The sequence below is a fragment of the Bombyx mori genome, chromosome 10 (genome assembly GCF_030269925.1).
Source record: "Bombyx mori chromosome 10, ASM3026992v2".
Classification (NCBI taxonomy): Eukaryota; Metazoa; Arthropoda; class Insecta; order Lepidoptera; family Bombycidae; genus Bombyx; species Bombyx mori.
Window position 1 is genome coordinate 9,511,234 of NC_085116.1, and position 18,742 is coordinate 9,529,975.

General features: G+C 35.2%; 1 protein-coding gene across 12 annotated transcripts in view; it reads left to right on the top strand.

Moving 5' to 3' along the window:
* The window catches only part of LOC101743970 (phosphatase and actin regulator 1), a 62,289-nt gene that overhangs the window by 23,367 nt on the left and 20,180 nt on the right, over window positions 1-18,742 (top strand). For all 12 annotated transcript variants that reach the window (XM_038013269.2, XM_038013271.2, XM_038013274.2 and 9 more), the window contains 3 exons: window positions 3,662-3,829; window positions 4,291-4,389; window positions 7,785-7,970. In XM_038013269.2, the coding sequence (XP_037869197.1) occupies window positions 3,662-3,829; window positions 4,291-4,389; window positions 7,785-7,970 (453 nt within the window). The remainder of the gene's footprint in view (window positions 1-3,661; window positions 3,830-4,290; window positions 4,390-7,784; window positions 7,971-18,742) is intronic.

Below are 18,742 nucleotides of genomic sequence, written 5' to 3' on the forward strand. Positions count from 1 at the left end.
AGCCTTCCTCAATAAATGGGCTATCTAACACTGAAAGATTTTTTCAAATCGGACGAGTAGTTCCTGAGATTAGCGCGTTCAAACAAACAAACTCTTCAGCTTTATAATATTAGTATAGATTTCTTACCAGCGTAAAGTATACAGTTTATTCTGTCCGTATATCATGAAGAACCTTAATTTCAAAATCATTTTATAGCTGATTTTTTTGTTCATAACGGGCTGCGCTGATCTATTTGACTTTCAAGATGATGAAGGTGTGTTGGTGATAGAAAATGTCTAGTTTACGTATAAGTAAAATAGTACCCGTTGGTATTGTGTTGTTGTGATCGGCATGGACGGCTTGCGCACAATAGACTCGACATAATGGGGCCATTGATTGTGAGGATGGATGGATGTACAATGTACATATGTGTGTACTTTTGTACCGATCTTACGAGAACTACGTTCGTATTGATGTTGAATTGTCTTCAGATTTCATTTTATGTACCTACTTACTCACACACACACACTCTTGTACTGAACTTGTCGTTGTGTTTGTGACGTTATTGAATGAATAAATTTTAGATTTGGAATTTGCTCAAGTAATGTCAGTAATGCAGAATTAAATAGTCAAGTAGAACTCACATAGTACATTACTTGCATTAAAAGATATAAGGCTTTCTGTACATGCTCGTTTTCGTACGATCGACAAGTATGTATTAACTTTAGCCGGTACTATTTATTGTATTTTAGTAGCATTAATCCGACAAACTTTACAAAACGACCGTTTGTTTATATACCAGTATTTTCTTTGTTTATTAGGAGTCGTAAAAATAATAAAGTTACTTTTACGGCTTAATCTCTTCTTTATTATTCCGACACTTCGATAATTCAGGTGTCGCGGTCATTGTTCATGGAAGACCAAGGTGTTATTTGTTAATTTTTAAACATTGCGCTGACATAAGTTTAATTAAAAAAAAAATAACTTTTTTTTACACAGAAAGAAATAACTGTGTGTTGTGGCAGTTTTTTATTTTATTGTTTTATTGCTTAGATGGGTGGACGAGCTCACAACCCACCTGGTGTTAAGTGGTTACTGGTGCCCATAGACATCTACAACGTAAATGCGCCACCCACCAAGTATAGCTACAACGGCTGCCCCACCCTTCGAACCAAAACGCATTACTGCTTCACGGCAAAAATAGGCAGGGTGTTGGTACCTACCCGTGCGGATTCACAAGAGGTCATACCTACCACCAGTTTCTTTTACTTTGATCTGCGTCATTAGGTATCATAAGAGGATCCCGAGATTTTATATACAAAAAGTGAAGACGATAGGTAGTTTTGAATTCGAAGCCTGAAATTAAAACGTATTAAAATTTATAAATAATTAAAAAAGCAACTGTAGTTTTTTTGCTTATCAAATATAGAAAATCCATCACATGATTTTTTTTCATCGTCTTATGGTCATATGGCTGCCGTGTACGTGAGCGTAAGTAATCGCACTGGTACAAAATACTGAAAGTTCATAAGTATAACTTATGTATGTACCTACCTACTGCATATTTAGTATGTTCAGTGGTCGCGCTAGGGCGGTCAACTCTGACTTATGCAAAAAAGGTGTGTTATAGGAAGAAAAAAAAGCTATAAATAGGATTATTATCCTATTTATAGCTTTTTTTTTAGGAAGAACAAATAAAAACCAACTAGAGGTCCCGCAGTAGTCGAAATTCGACTATAATTAATTGGAATTGTAAGTTTGTACACTATTATAATTGTATTTTATACTTCTATAATCACAAAATTTCGCCAAGACTACACTATAAAAAATATTAAGAAAGGCAAACAATATTTAATCTATTCTCAATTTGACAACAGACGCCAGGAACAAAAGTTTGACAATAAATAGTATGCATGTGTGTGTGCGTCAAATACATGGTATGTAGTGTGTGTAATGTTTTCTTTATAGATTTAATGTATCTTTTATGCATTATTTTAACAAAATATTAGCATTGTGCACTTCTTCTCTATATTCTCTATAAGTGTGGAAAATTTCATACTCCTCCGTCCGCGCAATTTTCGTAAAAAGGGATACAAAGTTTTTGCTTCACGTATTAATATTAAAAACCAATAATTAAATAATTTAGGTTTAAACTTAAACTATTAATCGTATATTATGCATTTGTTACTACCTTTCGAATATATTTTAATTAAATTAATTTGCTCCAAATAGCTAAAAACATTCATTAACAATTTAAAAGTTGCATTTCACAAAAAAGCCAAATAGCTACGTACAAACATATGCTAAACGTTTACGATAATAGTACGATTATTGTGAATGGATTTAATTATATTAAATAGTGACTTAGATAAATGTATATAAATGTATGTAATAAAAATTAACATATATGTACTTTATTTACGTAATAACGTCAGTTGCCCATGTGATATTAGTCGTCGATTATAGTTTTATTTATTTACTTCTTTGGAACAACTGGTAGTTTAAATACAAGAAGAACACAAGAAAATAAACATAACAAAAAAAATACACATAACAGAAGAAAACGCATGTCTGCATCGAATGGTACTCGTGTTTCGACAGTTCTAACTTGCTCCGATATTAGTTGTCCGTGAGCGATATCTATTACGCGCTATTAGAGCCCGCTAGTAACTTTTCTTCTCTGCTCTCGGTGTTTTGTCGCATGGATAATAGTACTGTACATCAGTCTTGCAATCTTTTTCAATGTTTCTTCACGAATGTTAAAAGAAGAACTCTCCGTATGCCGGCGTACTAAGTGCGCGGGGTTTTAACTAACACAAAGGTATACATGCGGCCCGTAATTAAATAAGCTTCAATTTCTATGAGATAATTTTATTAAAGAATCAATTTTATATTTGATTATTTTTTAAGTTATTTAAATAAAACACACTTCCTGTGAATTTTTCGTAGAAAGCGGGAGTCACTTTAGTTAATTGGCAATACTGACGTGGACGACCACGTAGATTTACAGTGATAGCGTGAGTGATGTAAATTATTGGCGTTCATCTATTTGATGTCATGATTTACAGAAAATGTGTGTCCACGAACGCACTCATTTAGGGGGAGAATAGATTGGAAAATAGGGGGGAAATTTTACAACTAAGGACAGTTGACGTAGTAGTTCAAGTAGAAATCTAAAGAAAACGGAATCGCATCCCTGGAAACTTAGAGTACTTAACGGTAGGCAGCGGCTTGGCTCTGCTCCTGGCATTGCGGAAGTCCATGGGTGACAATAACCACTTACCGTCAGGTGGGCCGTATGCTCGTCTGCCTACAAGGGAAATAAAAAAAAAACTGATTAATAATTAGTCATGCTATTATAGAATTGGGATCGTGACGCATAAAAATAAACTATCCATTGTTGCAATTTTACTCTTCTTTTCCAAAATCTTCTTTATTATAATAATTAAAAATTAATTGACACCCTTTTACGCCTTGCTCATTCAATCGTCTTCGCCGTCTTCCTTTTTCCTGTCATTTTTTCTGTCATTCTCTTTTCCCTTTCTTACTGTTTTCTCTCACTCACACCTTAACGCTCTTTTCATACGTTCCATTCTTACCAATCCTACACTATTATCTTGTAAGTTCCTCTGGTTTTTTAGAATATTCAATAGCATAACGTATTATTTTATTTGGTTGCAGCAAAGAAACAGAATGGTTCGGCGGTGCGAACGAATAGCCTTGGGTCTGGTGCGAGGACGCCGCCCGCGGAACGGACCAAGTCCAAGTTCTCGGCCTTCGGAAGACTGTTCAAACCGTGGAAATGGAAACGGAAAAAGAAATCCGAAAAATTCGAAGCAGCTTCTAGAAGTAAGTTTACGAGTATTACGTAGTATAAATCATTGTGTTTGTATCATATATATGTGTATATATATTTTAGTGTAAGTGAAAAACTAAACCATTAACTAAGTCATTAACAAAGTATAGTTCGTTTTCTTTCAAACATGGCGGTTAAGTGAAAATGTATTTTAAATTAACTTAACAAATCAATAATCATAAATACCTCGAGAACTCGTGTTAGTCTTAACATCTAATATGTCCTGAGTTACACAAGTTTTAAATAAAATGTACAATACAATAATAATAGTATGTACCAAAATTATTATCGACTGAATCAATTAAGATATAAATACATTGTTATCTATAGATATGAATATATATCTAGCAACTTAGCGATAAGATTATTTGTGTTGGCAACCTACACTTATTTATGGTAATTAGTAAACAAAAGCCTAACATTTCTATAATAATATATTTTTTTCTTTTTACAGCGTTAGAAAGAAAGATATCCGTCCGAGCAAATAGAGATGAGTTGGTACAGAAGGGTATACTACTGCCAGAAAGTCCTGTTACGCCAGTACCCGAAGCCAGTAAGTTTCTCGTTTAAATCAAAAAATGCTTTGAAGCCTATCGATATCGCAATATGAAATTCCGCGATACACCTTGTTACATGAGGTCGAAAACTTAATTATGTATATAGTATTAAGGCTGTCTCACCTTTTAAACAATAATACATGAATGCTTTTCCGTAAAAAATGCATGATGGTGCTACTTACGCGTGCGATTAAATGTACGCCCTACCTCCAGTATATTGGCGATCGCAGTATGCCCGTATAGTAATAAGAGAACGCCCTTAATAACATTTTATGACACCTACTTAATAGAATAGGCGGTTGCTATTATAATATATGCTATTTGCTGTATATATATGCTATTTGCTGTATATATATGCTATGCATATATATATGCTATTATAATAGAACATAAGATATTTGACAGATGCCTGAATCGCGCTTACGACTTGTTCAAGATATCTAAGCTTGCAAATACACAAGTATCGAACAAAAATATTTGGACCGTCGTTCTATCGAGCAATTTCACCCGCTCGGTGGAAGATCTTCCCTTTGTTGTTATGCCCCAAAATACTATACAAACATGGGCTGTGAGTTCGTCCACCCAACTAAGTAATAAAAAAAAAAATTGTATTAGAATTTAATGAATTTATCAATTAAAAAACCATATTAGGAAGTCCTTCGTGTTAAAGGTTACCCACATGAACGAATTGGCTAAATGAACATAGTTTCATCATTAAACAATGTTTGTTTCCATTTTTAATAACATATTTTTTTGATACTGCTTTATTTTTTATTTATCAAAAAGATGTTCAGGATCACGAACGATTTGCACGTTTTTTTTAAATTTTACAATTAATACCTGAAAATTAAAGAAGTTAGGGGTTCGATTTTTCTTTTACAAACCGTTAAACAATGATCCAACTTCCACCAGTTTTCGTCGGTTTGATGATTTGTTTCATACATTTGGACAATATTCTACGCTCAGCATTAACTAATTAAGTATCGCATTAATTAATTAGTTTCGGCGGCACTAGGCCAGCTTTGTACGCTTTCGATCGTGACACACACGAAAATATATGAGATCACGTAACACGTTGCATGTTTTATGGTTGTAATGATCATAATTACACAGTAAAATGTATATTACTTTATGATGAAACGCGGTATCGCTACATGGAAAGTGGCATACTGTACAAATGATCAACGTCCGTTGTAGAGTTTCTAATAAACGCTTCTAATGCTCTCAGCGTTTGTGCTCTTATGTAATGTAAATATTACGAAGCCTTACTGTGTTCATAATAGTAATGATAACGCTGTTATTTATATAATATAGTACCGAAAAAAAACGAAGGAAACAATTATGTATAATACAATTAAAAGTAAAAAAAATCTGTTATGATTTTTTGAAGTTCAATTTTATTTTAAGCAAACCTTTCTACGTCATTGCATAGTTTTAGTTTTTTTTAGTATGTCAGTCAAATGGCATTAGCCTGAATTCGGCTGAGAAAATCATAATAGTCATGTTGGTATATCTGTATGTCACAGTACTTTTACTTGGAGGCTTGTAGCATGACAGCAAACTGGACAGCTCTTTCGATTTAAACTTACCTCGCTACATTTATAAAACTCGACAGAAAGCAAGTTGTTTACTTGTGACGTCACTTGAGGCCAAAGTAAACTGGCTGCCAGATATGGATTAGGTATGCACTAATTTACAACAGCTCCACATATTACATCATGGATTGTAAATTTTGTGTAACTTGTCGTAATTCGCGGACTTTTATCCGGAATTATAAGTAGTATTAGTATTTTAAATTATAAAACATTAATAGTTCATAAAACTGATTCCATGATCTTTTTCATGTAATTAACAAATTTTTAAACGAGTTCTATAGATTGTTATATTGGTGTTGAGTTGCCCCTTATGGTAGGTAGATGTATGAAATTAGGTGTGTTCTATGAACTCAACTGTGAAAGTATTAAATTCATGAATAAAATATAAGTATGATGAGGTATATAAGTGAAGGATGAAATAAAAAACGTATGCAGTTCTTGAACTTAACGAAACTTTCGATTACACGTTATTTTATTTTAGCGATCAATAAGTATCAATTGGCTATTGATTTTTAATGAAGCGTGAAAGTTCATCCCGTCTGCAGTGCGTTTTCCGACGCGCACTCCGGCCGGTTTTTTAAACCGATAATAACTATTTTAATGAGGCCTGCTATTAAAATGGCATTAAATGTTATCTCGTGTGGATAATAACGACCTTCAATAGATAAAACTGTGAGTCTGTCAAGCATTCAAAGGACTTATTTTATTTTTAAAGTCAATAGTCTTCTTTTCGACCAAAAAAGGGCAAATAGTCTATTCGTCTATGTCTTGAATGAAAATGTAGTTCCTATTTTAGGTCAGAGAACTTTATTCGATTAATAGAATCTGTGACATGACGTATGTTTTTTTTTTTTTCTTCATAGCATCTAAGTCTCCCTTTTTTTATTGAGATGTAAGAAAGACTAGCTTACGATCCGTCGAATGTTATATAGTTTCCAACGCTGATGTCAGATCAATGTTAGGGGCACACCGCTGCCCAAACCTACGCAAATCTCGAATAACTTATTAATTACAAAAATGATTTTAGTTATGATTTTAGATTTTTTTGTATTTATGAATAGGTAAAGGATGAATTTCCATTAGCTATACACATTATAAAATTATTTATATAGGAGGATAATATGTAATCACATCGCAGTCTACCGTTTTTAGTAAAACATTTTTTTCTATCACGTCATTGTCTACGCGGGCCTCCGAATTAGGAGGTCAAAGGCTTAGGTTATGCGTATTATTTGTAGTAACGTAGAGTATGTTTACGTGTACACGTGGTTATCTATTAGCTGTGTATTAGCATTTAAGTAGGACGGAAGGCGGCGAACGCGAGGTCGTTAGCAAAGAAAATCAATAGAATATGTACTTAATCTTATTTGTCATTACCTATACTTGACTCATTAACCATACTTGCGACCTTAAAACTTATATCTCAAGGTGGGTGGCGCATTTACGTTGTAGATGTCTATGGACTCCAGTAACCACTTAACACCAGGTGGGATGTGAGCTCGTTCACCCATCTAAGCAATAAATAAAAAAAGATTAGGTTTTTTCTACAATCTACATTTCATTCATTTTCAAATTTCTACATCTACAACGTCATCTACTACATCTACAAACATCTACAACGCCACCCACCTTGAGATATAAGTTCTAACATCTCAGAATAGTTACAACGGCTGCCGCACCCTTCACACCGAAACGCATTACTGCTTCACGGCAGAAATATACAGGGCGGTGGTACCTGCCCGCGCGGACTCACAAGAGGTCCTAAATCGCATTAACATACGAGTATATTTGTTTAGATGAAGAGTTGTCTCCGGTGTATGGTGGCGAAGAGGCGCGGGCCGAAACGAATTGCGGGCCCGACCGTATGAACGCGATGCACGTCGCGCTGCAGGCACAACTCGCGTCGCAGTTAGCGCAGCAGCAGGCGGCGCTCGCTGCCGCCGTCGCCGCTGCTGCACACCACCAAAACAATAACGTCATTGGTGAGTACTTTCATTGCAATAGACTAAGCATAACTTACAAGGGACGGCGGGATGGATGTAATGTGCTCTGCGTTAACCCTGTCCCGCCGTCTCAATAGCCCCGACTGGGCTCCGGCCTGATCCGAGGTAGGGCGCCGGTTGTGAGCGGCAGGAGTTTTTAGTGAGGTTCAACTCCCACATACCCCACCTGCCGCGCAGGTGGGGATCCGGCGATTTTCTCCTGTGGAAATAAAAGCATAACTTACAAACGTACTATTAGTTTCATAGGTGATCTGCCAACCTGTGACCGCCAATAAGTCAGGCTCATGGGGCTGCGAGATATACCGTGATTTTTTTTGTTGCTTTGTTGGGTAGATGAGCTCACAGCCCACCTGGTGTTAAGTGGTAACTGGAGCCCATAGACATTTACAACGAAAATGCGTCATCCACCTTGAGATATAAATTTCAAGGTCTCAGCATAGCTACAACGGCTGCCCCACCCTTCAAACCGAAACGCATTACTGCTTCACGGCAGAAATAGGCAGTGTGGTGGTACACACCCGCACGGACTCACAAGAGGTCCTACCACCAGTAATTACGCAAATTATAATTATGCGGGTTAGTTTTTTATTACACGATGTTATTCCTTCACCGTGGAAGTCAATCGTGAACATTTGTTAAGTACGTATTTTATTAGAAAAATTGTGTGTGTGCCTGTCCTTTGGCATATCTCGGAAAATATAGAGCAGTCGCTGTTTCCGTAAGTCGCTCATAATTTTTGAGTTATTTCTTGACAAAACACCTCAACGAATCTTGATGTGCGGCTCTAGAGAAAAGTATGCCGTAGATACATGGTATCCATCATGGCGTTCAACGTGTGAAACACCGCGTAGCAAACATGTTAGCAGTGATCTTAAGTGCTGGTAGGCAACTGGCAGAAACTCAAAGGCGATATCCAGATATATATGAAATCGTAATGAGATTTAAAATATTGAACTGAAATGCAAATGCTTTCAAGCTTTTGCCGCCGTCAGCTCATATCTACGGGAACACACTGAGCTGATATTGACTAGACATTAATAATAATATGTTCTTAAATAATATGCAGAACAATATATTGATTGACACGTGCGACGGTGCGATTGGCTTGGCATACAAAACGCAACATGGCTCTATATTCGTTTTACCATCGCAATACAATTTTCAACAAAAAAGAAAACCGACTTCTACGAAATAAAATGAGAATAATGTCATAAATGCAGTCGATTTCAATAAAATACTCATTATTTAGAATAACTCAAAACCTAACGAATAACTAAAACTAGTCAGATCTTTATAAAAAAATAATTAGGACCACACGAGAAGCACTATCTTTCAAATAAAAAAAGAATGATCAAAATCAGTTCATAAAAAAGTTCCGAGTTAACAATATGATAAAAATACAATCCAATTGAGAACGTCCTCCTTTTTGAGGTCGGTTAAAAAAGAAAGAAGGCCATTGTCTGAGAATTATATATATTTTGTAAATATTCAGGAAGCAGAGTTGTACATTCATTGAAGAATAAGCATGATAATATGTCCCGGAAAGAGCAGGTCTTTTGTACTCTATTTTTAGACAAACCAAAGGTCCAACGGTCGGTTAATCTATCGTGTTATACACATGTGGATATACAGGAAAATGTTATAATAATGAATTAGGAATTTATAAACAGAGTATGTGATCATGTAGTAAGACACTAAATGTAACTCAGTCACCCCTTGTGAGAAAGCACCCGACAAAACTTGTCATTGGAACTGGATTGTTGATGCCTGCGTTACCAATTGAAAAGCTTTTGCAGATACGTGAGCATAAACTTTCAGAGCGTCTATAAACTGCAAATCCTATGTAACTTTCTAAAAAACGCAACAACACGTATCGTGTGTAATAATAGGGGTTAAAGTATGAAATTGCCGTTTTATTGTAACTAGAGGTCCCGCAGTAGTCGAAATTCGACTATAATTAATTGGAATTGTAAGTTTGTACACTATTATGATTGTATTTTATACTTCTTTAATCACAAATTTCGCCAAGACTACACTATAAAAAATATTAACAAAGACAAACAATATTTAATCTCAATTTGACAACAGACGTCAAGAACAAAAGTTTGACAATAAATAGTATGCATGCGTGTGTGCGTCAAATACATGGTATGTAGTGTGTGTAATGTTTTCTTTATTGATTTAATGTATGTTTTATGCATTATTTTAAAAAAATATTAGCATTGTGTACTTCTTCTCTATATTCTCTATAAGTGTAGAAAATTTCATACTCCTCCGTCTGCGCAATTTTCGTGAAAAGGGATATAAAGTTTTTGCTTCACGTATTAATATATAGATAGGTACCTTCTAATTGACATAGAACCTTCATCGTTTGATAATTTTGAGTGAAACTTTTTTCAAATGCTACCTATGGGGTTCTTCTTTTAAAAAATGTGCAACATTCGTTTATCGACTATCAGTTGTTTTTTATTTTATTCAGCTTAGACAAGAAAGATGGATACTTCGAAAATTCGAATGATTTTTGAATACGAGTTCCAACACGGGACTAACGCTGCACAAACAGCCCGCAATATCAATGTTGCGTTGGAGAGGGGACTGCTAATGAACGCACCGTGCGATTTTGGGTCTCAGGATGGTGTTATGCAATATAGCTTTCCGATCTGGTCAAGCAATAACGGCAGATGTCTACTGTGCCCAACTCCGAAGCAAAACTTGCAGTGAAACAGCCCCGACTCATGAATGGATCTTCACCATTATTGCTCCATGATAACGCGAGACCTCATACAGCCCGAGGAACCGTTTTAACTCTACAGGAACTGCAATTAGAAACCATTCGTCACCCCCCGTATTCGCCAGACCTTGCTCCAATGGATTACCATTTTTTTCGTGATTTGGACAAATTTCTACGTGATAAAAAGTTTTCTTCCCAGGAGGCAGTACAAAATGTTTTCACGCAGTTTGTAGCATCTAGATCACCAGAGTTCTATCGCAAAGGCATAAATGATTTTTTTGTTAGATGGCAGCAATGTATAGATAATAATGGTAGATATTTTGATTACATAAATATGTTAAATGAAAAACAAACGAATTTCTATTTTTCAGTACAAATCGGTAATTTTATATTTTAACCCCTAATATATACCTTTTTTATTTTTTTTAAATACTAGCTACTTAATAAATTGAGTGTTTGTTTTGAAATTTAAAACATCAATCGAGTTTGTTCTTAACGCAGTTCAATATTGGTGCTGATACCCACTGAGCTTAACGCCGGATCTTCTCAGTAAGTCGCGATTCCGGTCCGGTAGTAGATTCAGCGAAGCACTTCTCTTGCTAGGGCCAGTGTTAGTAATTCTCAGGATAAGCCCGTGAGCTCAGGGCTAGGCTACCAACGATTAGGTAGGGAAAAAAAATGCTGATACATCTTCTGGTAGCCTGTTTCATTGTGTGATTACACGCTTTAGTATAGTGCTTTAAAAATTTCCCTTATGAGTTGTTTGGTTAGTTTTACTAAGTGTCCTCGTAGATCTTCGTTCTTATTGCAAGAAAATTCAACATATAAAACTAGGTAACCTAGTAAAAACTGGTAAAAACCAGTAACTTTTTTAGATATTGCAATAAGACTCTCCCTATGGTCAACCAATCGCTGTTCATAGGGTTTATCTTTTAATGTTCTGACCATCTTTGTCCCTTTTCTCTGCATCTTCTCCGAAAGAGCAATGCCATTCTTAAAGTGAGGGACCCATATTATAGGTTTCTTCAGATTGTATCGTTCACTGATTTAATTGTTTTTTGAATACGAGCACCACGAAGGCGGCCAGATCTTCGTAGCAAACAGAGTACATTTCATTAACCTTTTAATAGCCCGATTCACAAACATTAAATAAATACCCGCTTAAAAATTAGCATTTATTCCGGCTTTACTTTGACTGGTGAACGAGCTCACAGGGCTCATCTTGAAAGAATTTGATATTATCCGCCCAACAGGCTTCGATTAATACCACATTATCGGAATCATGATCCACTGATTGTCCCAACGAGAAATTCAGTGGATTTCTTTGTGTAATAATATCATATCGATTCGGTTCTCTACAACCCTACCGCATATTAGTATCACTATGAGGCAGAAAAGAGAAAACCACTGCGTAATCGTATCATAATGACAGAGTTAATTCTTTTTTTTTATGGCAATAATATTTATGTCAGACTGTACACTAGAGGTACCGGTTATACGGGGTGATTAGGGACACATTCCAAATTGATGAACAATTTTAAGGTAGTTGTTAATGTTTAAAATGCTATATTAGGATCAAAATAATTGAGTCTTGGGAGTATCTTTGTTATCCAATTTAAAGCTATACAATTAGCATTCCAGTTTAAGCACTCCTTGGTTTTTATTTATTTATTTAGTTGCACCAACAAAGTGATCATCAATAAAAAACATTGAAAAACTGACAAAAGTACGTGGCAGATGTCACCTCAATTATAGGTGCAATCATAGACCTATATAGTAGGGACACGACATATTGTTCTATACGTACAATTGCTTATATAAATAGCACCCATTTTGAAGGCACATACATAAACATATATCTATCTCGTTCTTACTCAGCAGTTTAACTCGCAGGAAAACAATATAACAGTATTTCAGTGCGTACATAAAATGAAACATGAATATACGTAAATATCTCCGTCTCCGTCTAATGAGGCTGAAAATCCGCCATGTTTAGCGCGCCAAATGTCATTGTCACGTCAGTTCGGCCGTCTGTTTTGGGTTGTACATTATTTATTGACTTTGATATCGATTTAATATGATTGATTATATAAAATTTCATAATTTATCATGCTTAAAACATACAAAAATAATAATTAAAACGTATTTTATAGGATCTCAAGAAAGTCGATGCCCTAAAACTATTATCTATATGTATTTAAATTCATTATGGAGCCCTCATCCGAAAAATCCATTTTTCGGTCTGAATCTATTGATCATGACACTAATCATAAATACCACTTTAAAATATGTCATCAAAACATATTTAGACATTCTGTTTAGATATTTCGGCAAAAAGGCTACCGACAAAATCTCTTCGGAACTATTTAAATAAAATAGTTTTATTCCGCAGTGAGTAAAACACTATTGTAAATTTGTTAAATATTTAATAATTAAGTGATTTTAGAGAGGAAGTCACAAGGAATGACGTTTGTAATTAATGAATAAATGTTCTGTAGGTGTTTTTTTTTCACGCGGTCCCTTGATAAGTTCAAAATTTGAATCACTCTCAAGCGAAAGTGATTCAAATGGTGCGGCGCACCTTCCTTGGGGTGCGCTGCGGTAGTATGTTACGGACTTTAGAGTCAGCAAAACAATTAAAATAGATTGTTATAGTCTAAGAAAAACACGTACTCAAAATACGATAACATTTAGCATGCTAGAAATGGGCTGATGGCTTTGAACTACGCCATATCTTTATGTTTTGAGACAAACGACAACTTTATAAAATCAGTGTAGCAACTTTTAAAAATCATCATATCGTTTACTTGGCAAATTCGAAGGACGAACTTGTCTTAGATTTCACCCATCTAAATCATATCATATTTGCACATAACAATATACCTACTTACTTCCCATTAAAGTATAAATTCTACAAATAAATAATACTCAACAATATTTAAAATAAAATGAGCCAAGAACGTTTATCGATAAAACCTGATAACATTGAAATCTTTTGTACAGCACTAAAGCCGCCATGTTTTGTGGCCAGATGACGTCACATTGGCACGAAATTTTGGTTGACGTTTCATTTCCATAGGTTTCCTACTTCATTGGGTGCAATCGACAGTGCATTGACAACAAAAATAAAAAAATATATAACTAAAACTTGATTACATTTAATTACTTATGATTAACTTATATTTACTTGGGAAATTATCTGCGACAGATTTTTCCTGTAAGTTATAAGACAATTAGAAAAAACATCTATTTTATCACTTAAAATTAGTTCAACGCAATCGGACAACCCCGAATGAACATTGTCGGAGACCGCGCTGCCGTGGACATTATTGTAGTCCCAAAGGATTCTGTTTAAGGGAGAGTAAGTACCTAAATTCGAACGAGCGGGCTTTCTTATAAGCGGTTTATATTTCTTCGTTCTTAGTAAGTACTTAGGGGCTGATATTTTTATCTGGGTTAAGAGATTAGGTGTGTCAGTTATTCCATGGATTAATCAGGTCCCCACTCTGAACAAATATTAATATATTTTATAATGTATTTATTACTTAGACATTTTTGTCTACCTTGAGATTTCATTGTTCTTGTTACATGTCTGTGCCAAACCTTACTTACTTATGTTAAATTGCTTAGCTATTTCAACTTAAGACTTATTCCTAATTTTATAGGCTTCTATTACTGTTTTTAATATTAAGGGATCATGTCTCTTATAAGAATTTGCACTCTTTGATACGTACACGCGAGGCATATCTAAAAATAGAAAACAATACGTAACTCTTAATATAAATATTTGCCAAACAATAAAATAATGTTGTTTGATAGATTGATAATTGATAATTTTAAATAAAAGTTCTAGACAAAAACATCATGAATAAACCAGATCCTTACCAACACATTTAAAAAAGATTCTTATAACTATATAGCCAACCCTACAAACCTGTACCTATTTATACTTAAGTCGTTCCCATTTAACTTATTCTCGTCCCAATTAACCCCTTTTTCGTTGCTATTTGTAACTGAGACGACCCCATTATCCCCAAAAACAACATTTTTATATGTATTTCTATACTATGAAAAAACATTAAAACCAATAACAACTGAGACTTACCTTTAATAAATATTATGAATCAAACACTTAATAACGTTTATAAATCACAGTCGTATTCTATTATATCAAATAAATAAAAGAGAGCAAAGTTTCTAGCACTAAAATAATTACCACCACAAGAAGTTAATTTGAAATGCGATTTTTTAAAAGTTAGCAGTTTGTATCATGCATATTCAGAGTTGGTAAAATTGAAGATTTTGCAACGAATATAAAACTTATATTGATCGTTGAATTATTTTCCTGGTTTTTCCCCATTCAATCCCTAATCACCCCATTTTTCGAATATAAACTATCTATTTTTAGAATAAAAAATTACGTTATACTAAAATATGGTATTGATTGCGACTTAATTCCCTTAATAAAAAGAAAGTGCCTTCGTAATATCAGGGAAAAATAGATTACGCTCTAAAATGATAATCTTCTCCTTTTATATCTTTCTGTTTATTACGGAGGAATTAGAGTAGGATAATTTTTGCTGGGAACTTGCTACGCGTGCCGGCTTAAAGGGTAAAACAGTACTAAATATAAGGTCTCTACCTACGAAATTGCCGTTTAGTAGACAGAAAGTTACAATAATCTTTTTTAATATTTTTTATTTCAGTTAATCAAAATATGTATCCATGGCATCGTTGTAGCCTCTGCTAGTGCTGTGCTAGTGTTGTAATTTTTTAAAGCCCTTGAAGAAGTCTGGTGTATGAGAGCCAATAAATTCTTCAAATTACTTCTTGGATATTTTTGACCTTTGATTGGTGATTTTTTCCCTGCATGAAGTTGTTCAAATTTTGGAAAAACTAGAAGTATGCTGACGCAAAATCTACCCAACCTGACGCATGAGTTTTAAGGTCTCAGTTTTAACAACACAACGACTGCGCCACCCTTCAAACCGAAACGCATTACTGCTTCATGGTAGAAATTGGCAAGGTAGTTGAGTAGGCAGTAATTACGCAAATTATAAATTTGCGAGTTTGATTTTTAATACACGATTGATTCGATCCTTCATTTGTTAAATACGTATTTCATATAAAAAAAGATACTTTCCTGCGAGATTCAACCGTTACATCGCCGATACATACGAATTCACCGGGCGTTTTATCCTTAAAACCACGACCACTACAACGACAACTTACGATTATCCAAATACCTTAGAACTTATATCTCAAGGTGGGTGGCGCATGACGTTGTAGATGTCTATGGGCTCCAGTAACCAGTTAACACCAGGTGGCCTGTGAGCTCGTCCACCCTCGTAAGCAGTAAAAAAAAAGAGAACCAATTCTTCATTGCAAGTGCAATTTGTAATCAACAAGGTATAATAACTTGACGCGTTCAACGCGCGATTGTTTAGTTCGTGCGGCACCCACCTATCTAGTTTTTTACCTTGCCAATTTGACGCAAATGACCAACAATTATGCTAACGTTGAATGCTGCAGTTAACTCAAGAGGAAATTAAGTATTGTCAGCTTCTACTATCGCCTTTAAGTCGTCGTTGTAGAGTTTAATTTTCGGCTGACAACGGGGTTTATTTTTTAGTTTAAAATTTCTGTGTCGAAAGTGTTCAGGAACAAGCATAAGTCGTGCGTTCGTTTGTAGTGCTCACTCCGTATACGTCATTAATGTTGTGAGTCGTTTGTGCGTCATTGCTGCCGCAACGAATCTCGCATTTCAAATAACTCGTACTTTTATATCGTGTTCATATTAACGAGAAAGATACAAATTTAGTGAAAACATGACATTAATCAATCGAAAATGACTGAATACGAAAATAAAATTCCATATTTGAAAGAAAAATAATTTTAATTTAGAATTTATTATTAGCCATATGCTTAGAAAACAGCAAATTCATAAATAAAGACATGTTATTTAGATATTCGAATTGGAATACAAATTAATTTCAAACCATTCTAAAAAAAATAAAGTTATAATTCATAAGAATTAGATCACCCTGACTATAATGCCTTTTATTATTCATCAGTACATATGCAATAAAAACCAACGACAAATACGCGCTTTGCTATCTGTCTTATTCGTGCAAATGTAGGTTTTTTTTAATGTAGACTAATGCAGCTGTTACTCCAAGTCGCGGTTTTTGTCAAATATGGAAAATACTGAAATATATTATACCATTCTTAGTATTATATATTTATGAATTAATTACAACAGACAAAACATCGATAACTGAGTAATAATGTTTTTAGAAGCGTTCGAAATATGTTATTACGTAATCGAAAAGCAAAGTAAATGACCACGAAGATGTGACCGTTCCACAAAGGCTGTACGAGTGTGAAGAGGTTTTGAGTTTAGCGGGCGAGGGGGTCGTGGAAGTCTAGATCGGGCAAGGGGGGCGCGGGGTGCGGCAGTGCGGCGCGCGCCTCAGTGTTAGTCCGCCCGCGCCCGCGCCCGCCTGCCCTAACCTCACTCGATTACCCGCCCGCCCAGTTAAAGCACCTGTCAAATCGAACGTATCTCAGTGACGCATCCGGAACTAATGACGAAAGTTTTTTTTTTAAACTGCCAAGAAGAAACAGTTTTATGTTACGTGAAAATTATGACGACCGTATGCTGATCGAAGAACAGTTTGTTTATCATTGTTCTGCCTTTGGTTATTAAGTTTACGCATTGAAAGATATTCCACAACGTAACACAAAAATTGAATAATTATTTAAATTATGATCAATTAGTTATGAAAGAGAATAAATCAAAATACTTAATTTAAGCCTATGATGCCACAGAATTTGTTTTGATATTTCTTCCATTCTTGCTCAATTAAGAATTACAGTTATAAGTTTTGTGGCAAAGTGAATTACATCTGAGCTCAACTTTAAAATAGCAAGCACGAAGTTTGCGTGCGGTATCGATCGAAACCGGTCACTAACTTTAGCACGCGATCGCGGCGCCGCTGCACCGACCTAACCGGCATTTATTTACGTTTTAACTGAACAGCTTAGCTGAATTATGTATTTATGATTACATAACATTATTAAATGATCAATTGACTAACATTCGATTATTTACGTCCCCACCCAGTTAGGTTTACTGAAGCTACATGTGGCGATACGACGGTAGCATGTTACACGAGTATGCCGCGTAAATACTCTATTGCTCAACTTGACTAGCCAAAAAGACTACAATAGTAAGGCCGTTAAGATACGCACTTCCAACACTGATTCAATGTATAGAGACGAAATAATAGAGAGTTAAGATAAGAATGTGCGGGCGCAGGCAGGGGTAATGGGCGTTTGATAAGAGAGGGCGCGGTGTCGCGTGCACCGCACCGCGGCAGGCGCGTGCCGCCGCCGCCGGCGCCTCGTGTGTCTATGATGGGCTACATCATGGGATGCGCCTGCCTCAGAGGTTCGTAAATGATGTCAATAAGAAACATACAGGTGAACGACTATAAAATATACTACCAGACTAAAACATTTTGTTTTGTTTCTTGTTTATAACTTTCCCTATATTAATAAATATTTTACGTGTATTATGTAATACATGGCCCGGATATATCCATATCGATGAGTGAAAGGCTATTTGGTTTAAACGTAATTTTTGCTTTTTACTTTACAGGAGAGCCCTTTACAGTTTAAAATTTTACCTTAATTGCAGTTCAATTAAAAAAGTTCAACTGTTGATGCTAATACAAAATAAAACGCACCTTTAATTACAAATATAAATGTCGTTTAAACCAAACAGCATTTCACGCATCGATATGATGATCGTGCTCACTCAATCATAGGGAACCTATTCAAAACACAGCACTTTTATAAAACAAAACAGTATCAAAAAAATCAAATTGAACGTTTATTCAGACTGGTTATACAAAGTCATCTTAATTAAGTCGTCACACGCGTCGGTCCTTTTACACGGAATATTGGTCAGTACAATCACCATGTAGCCAATATTTATTCACAAACACCTATCAAA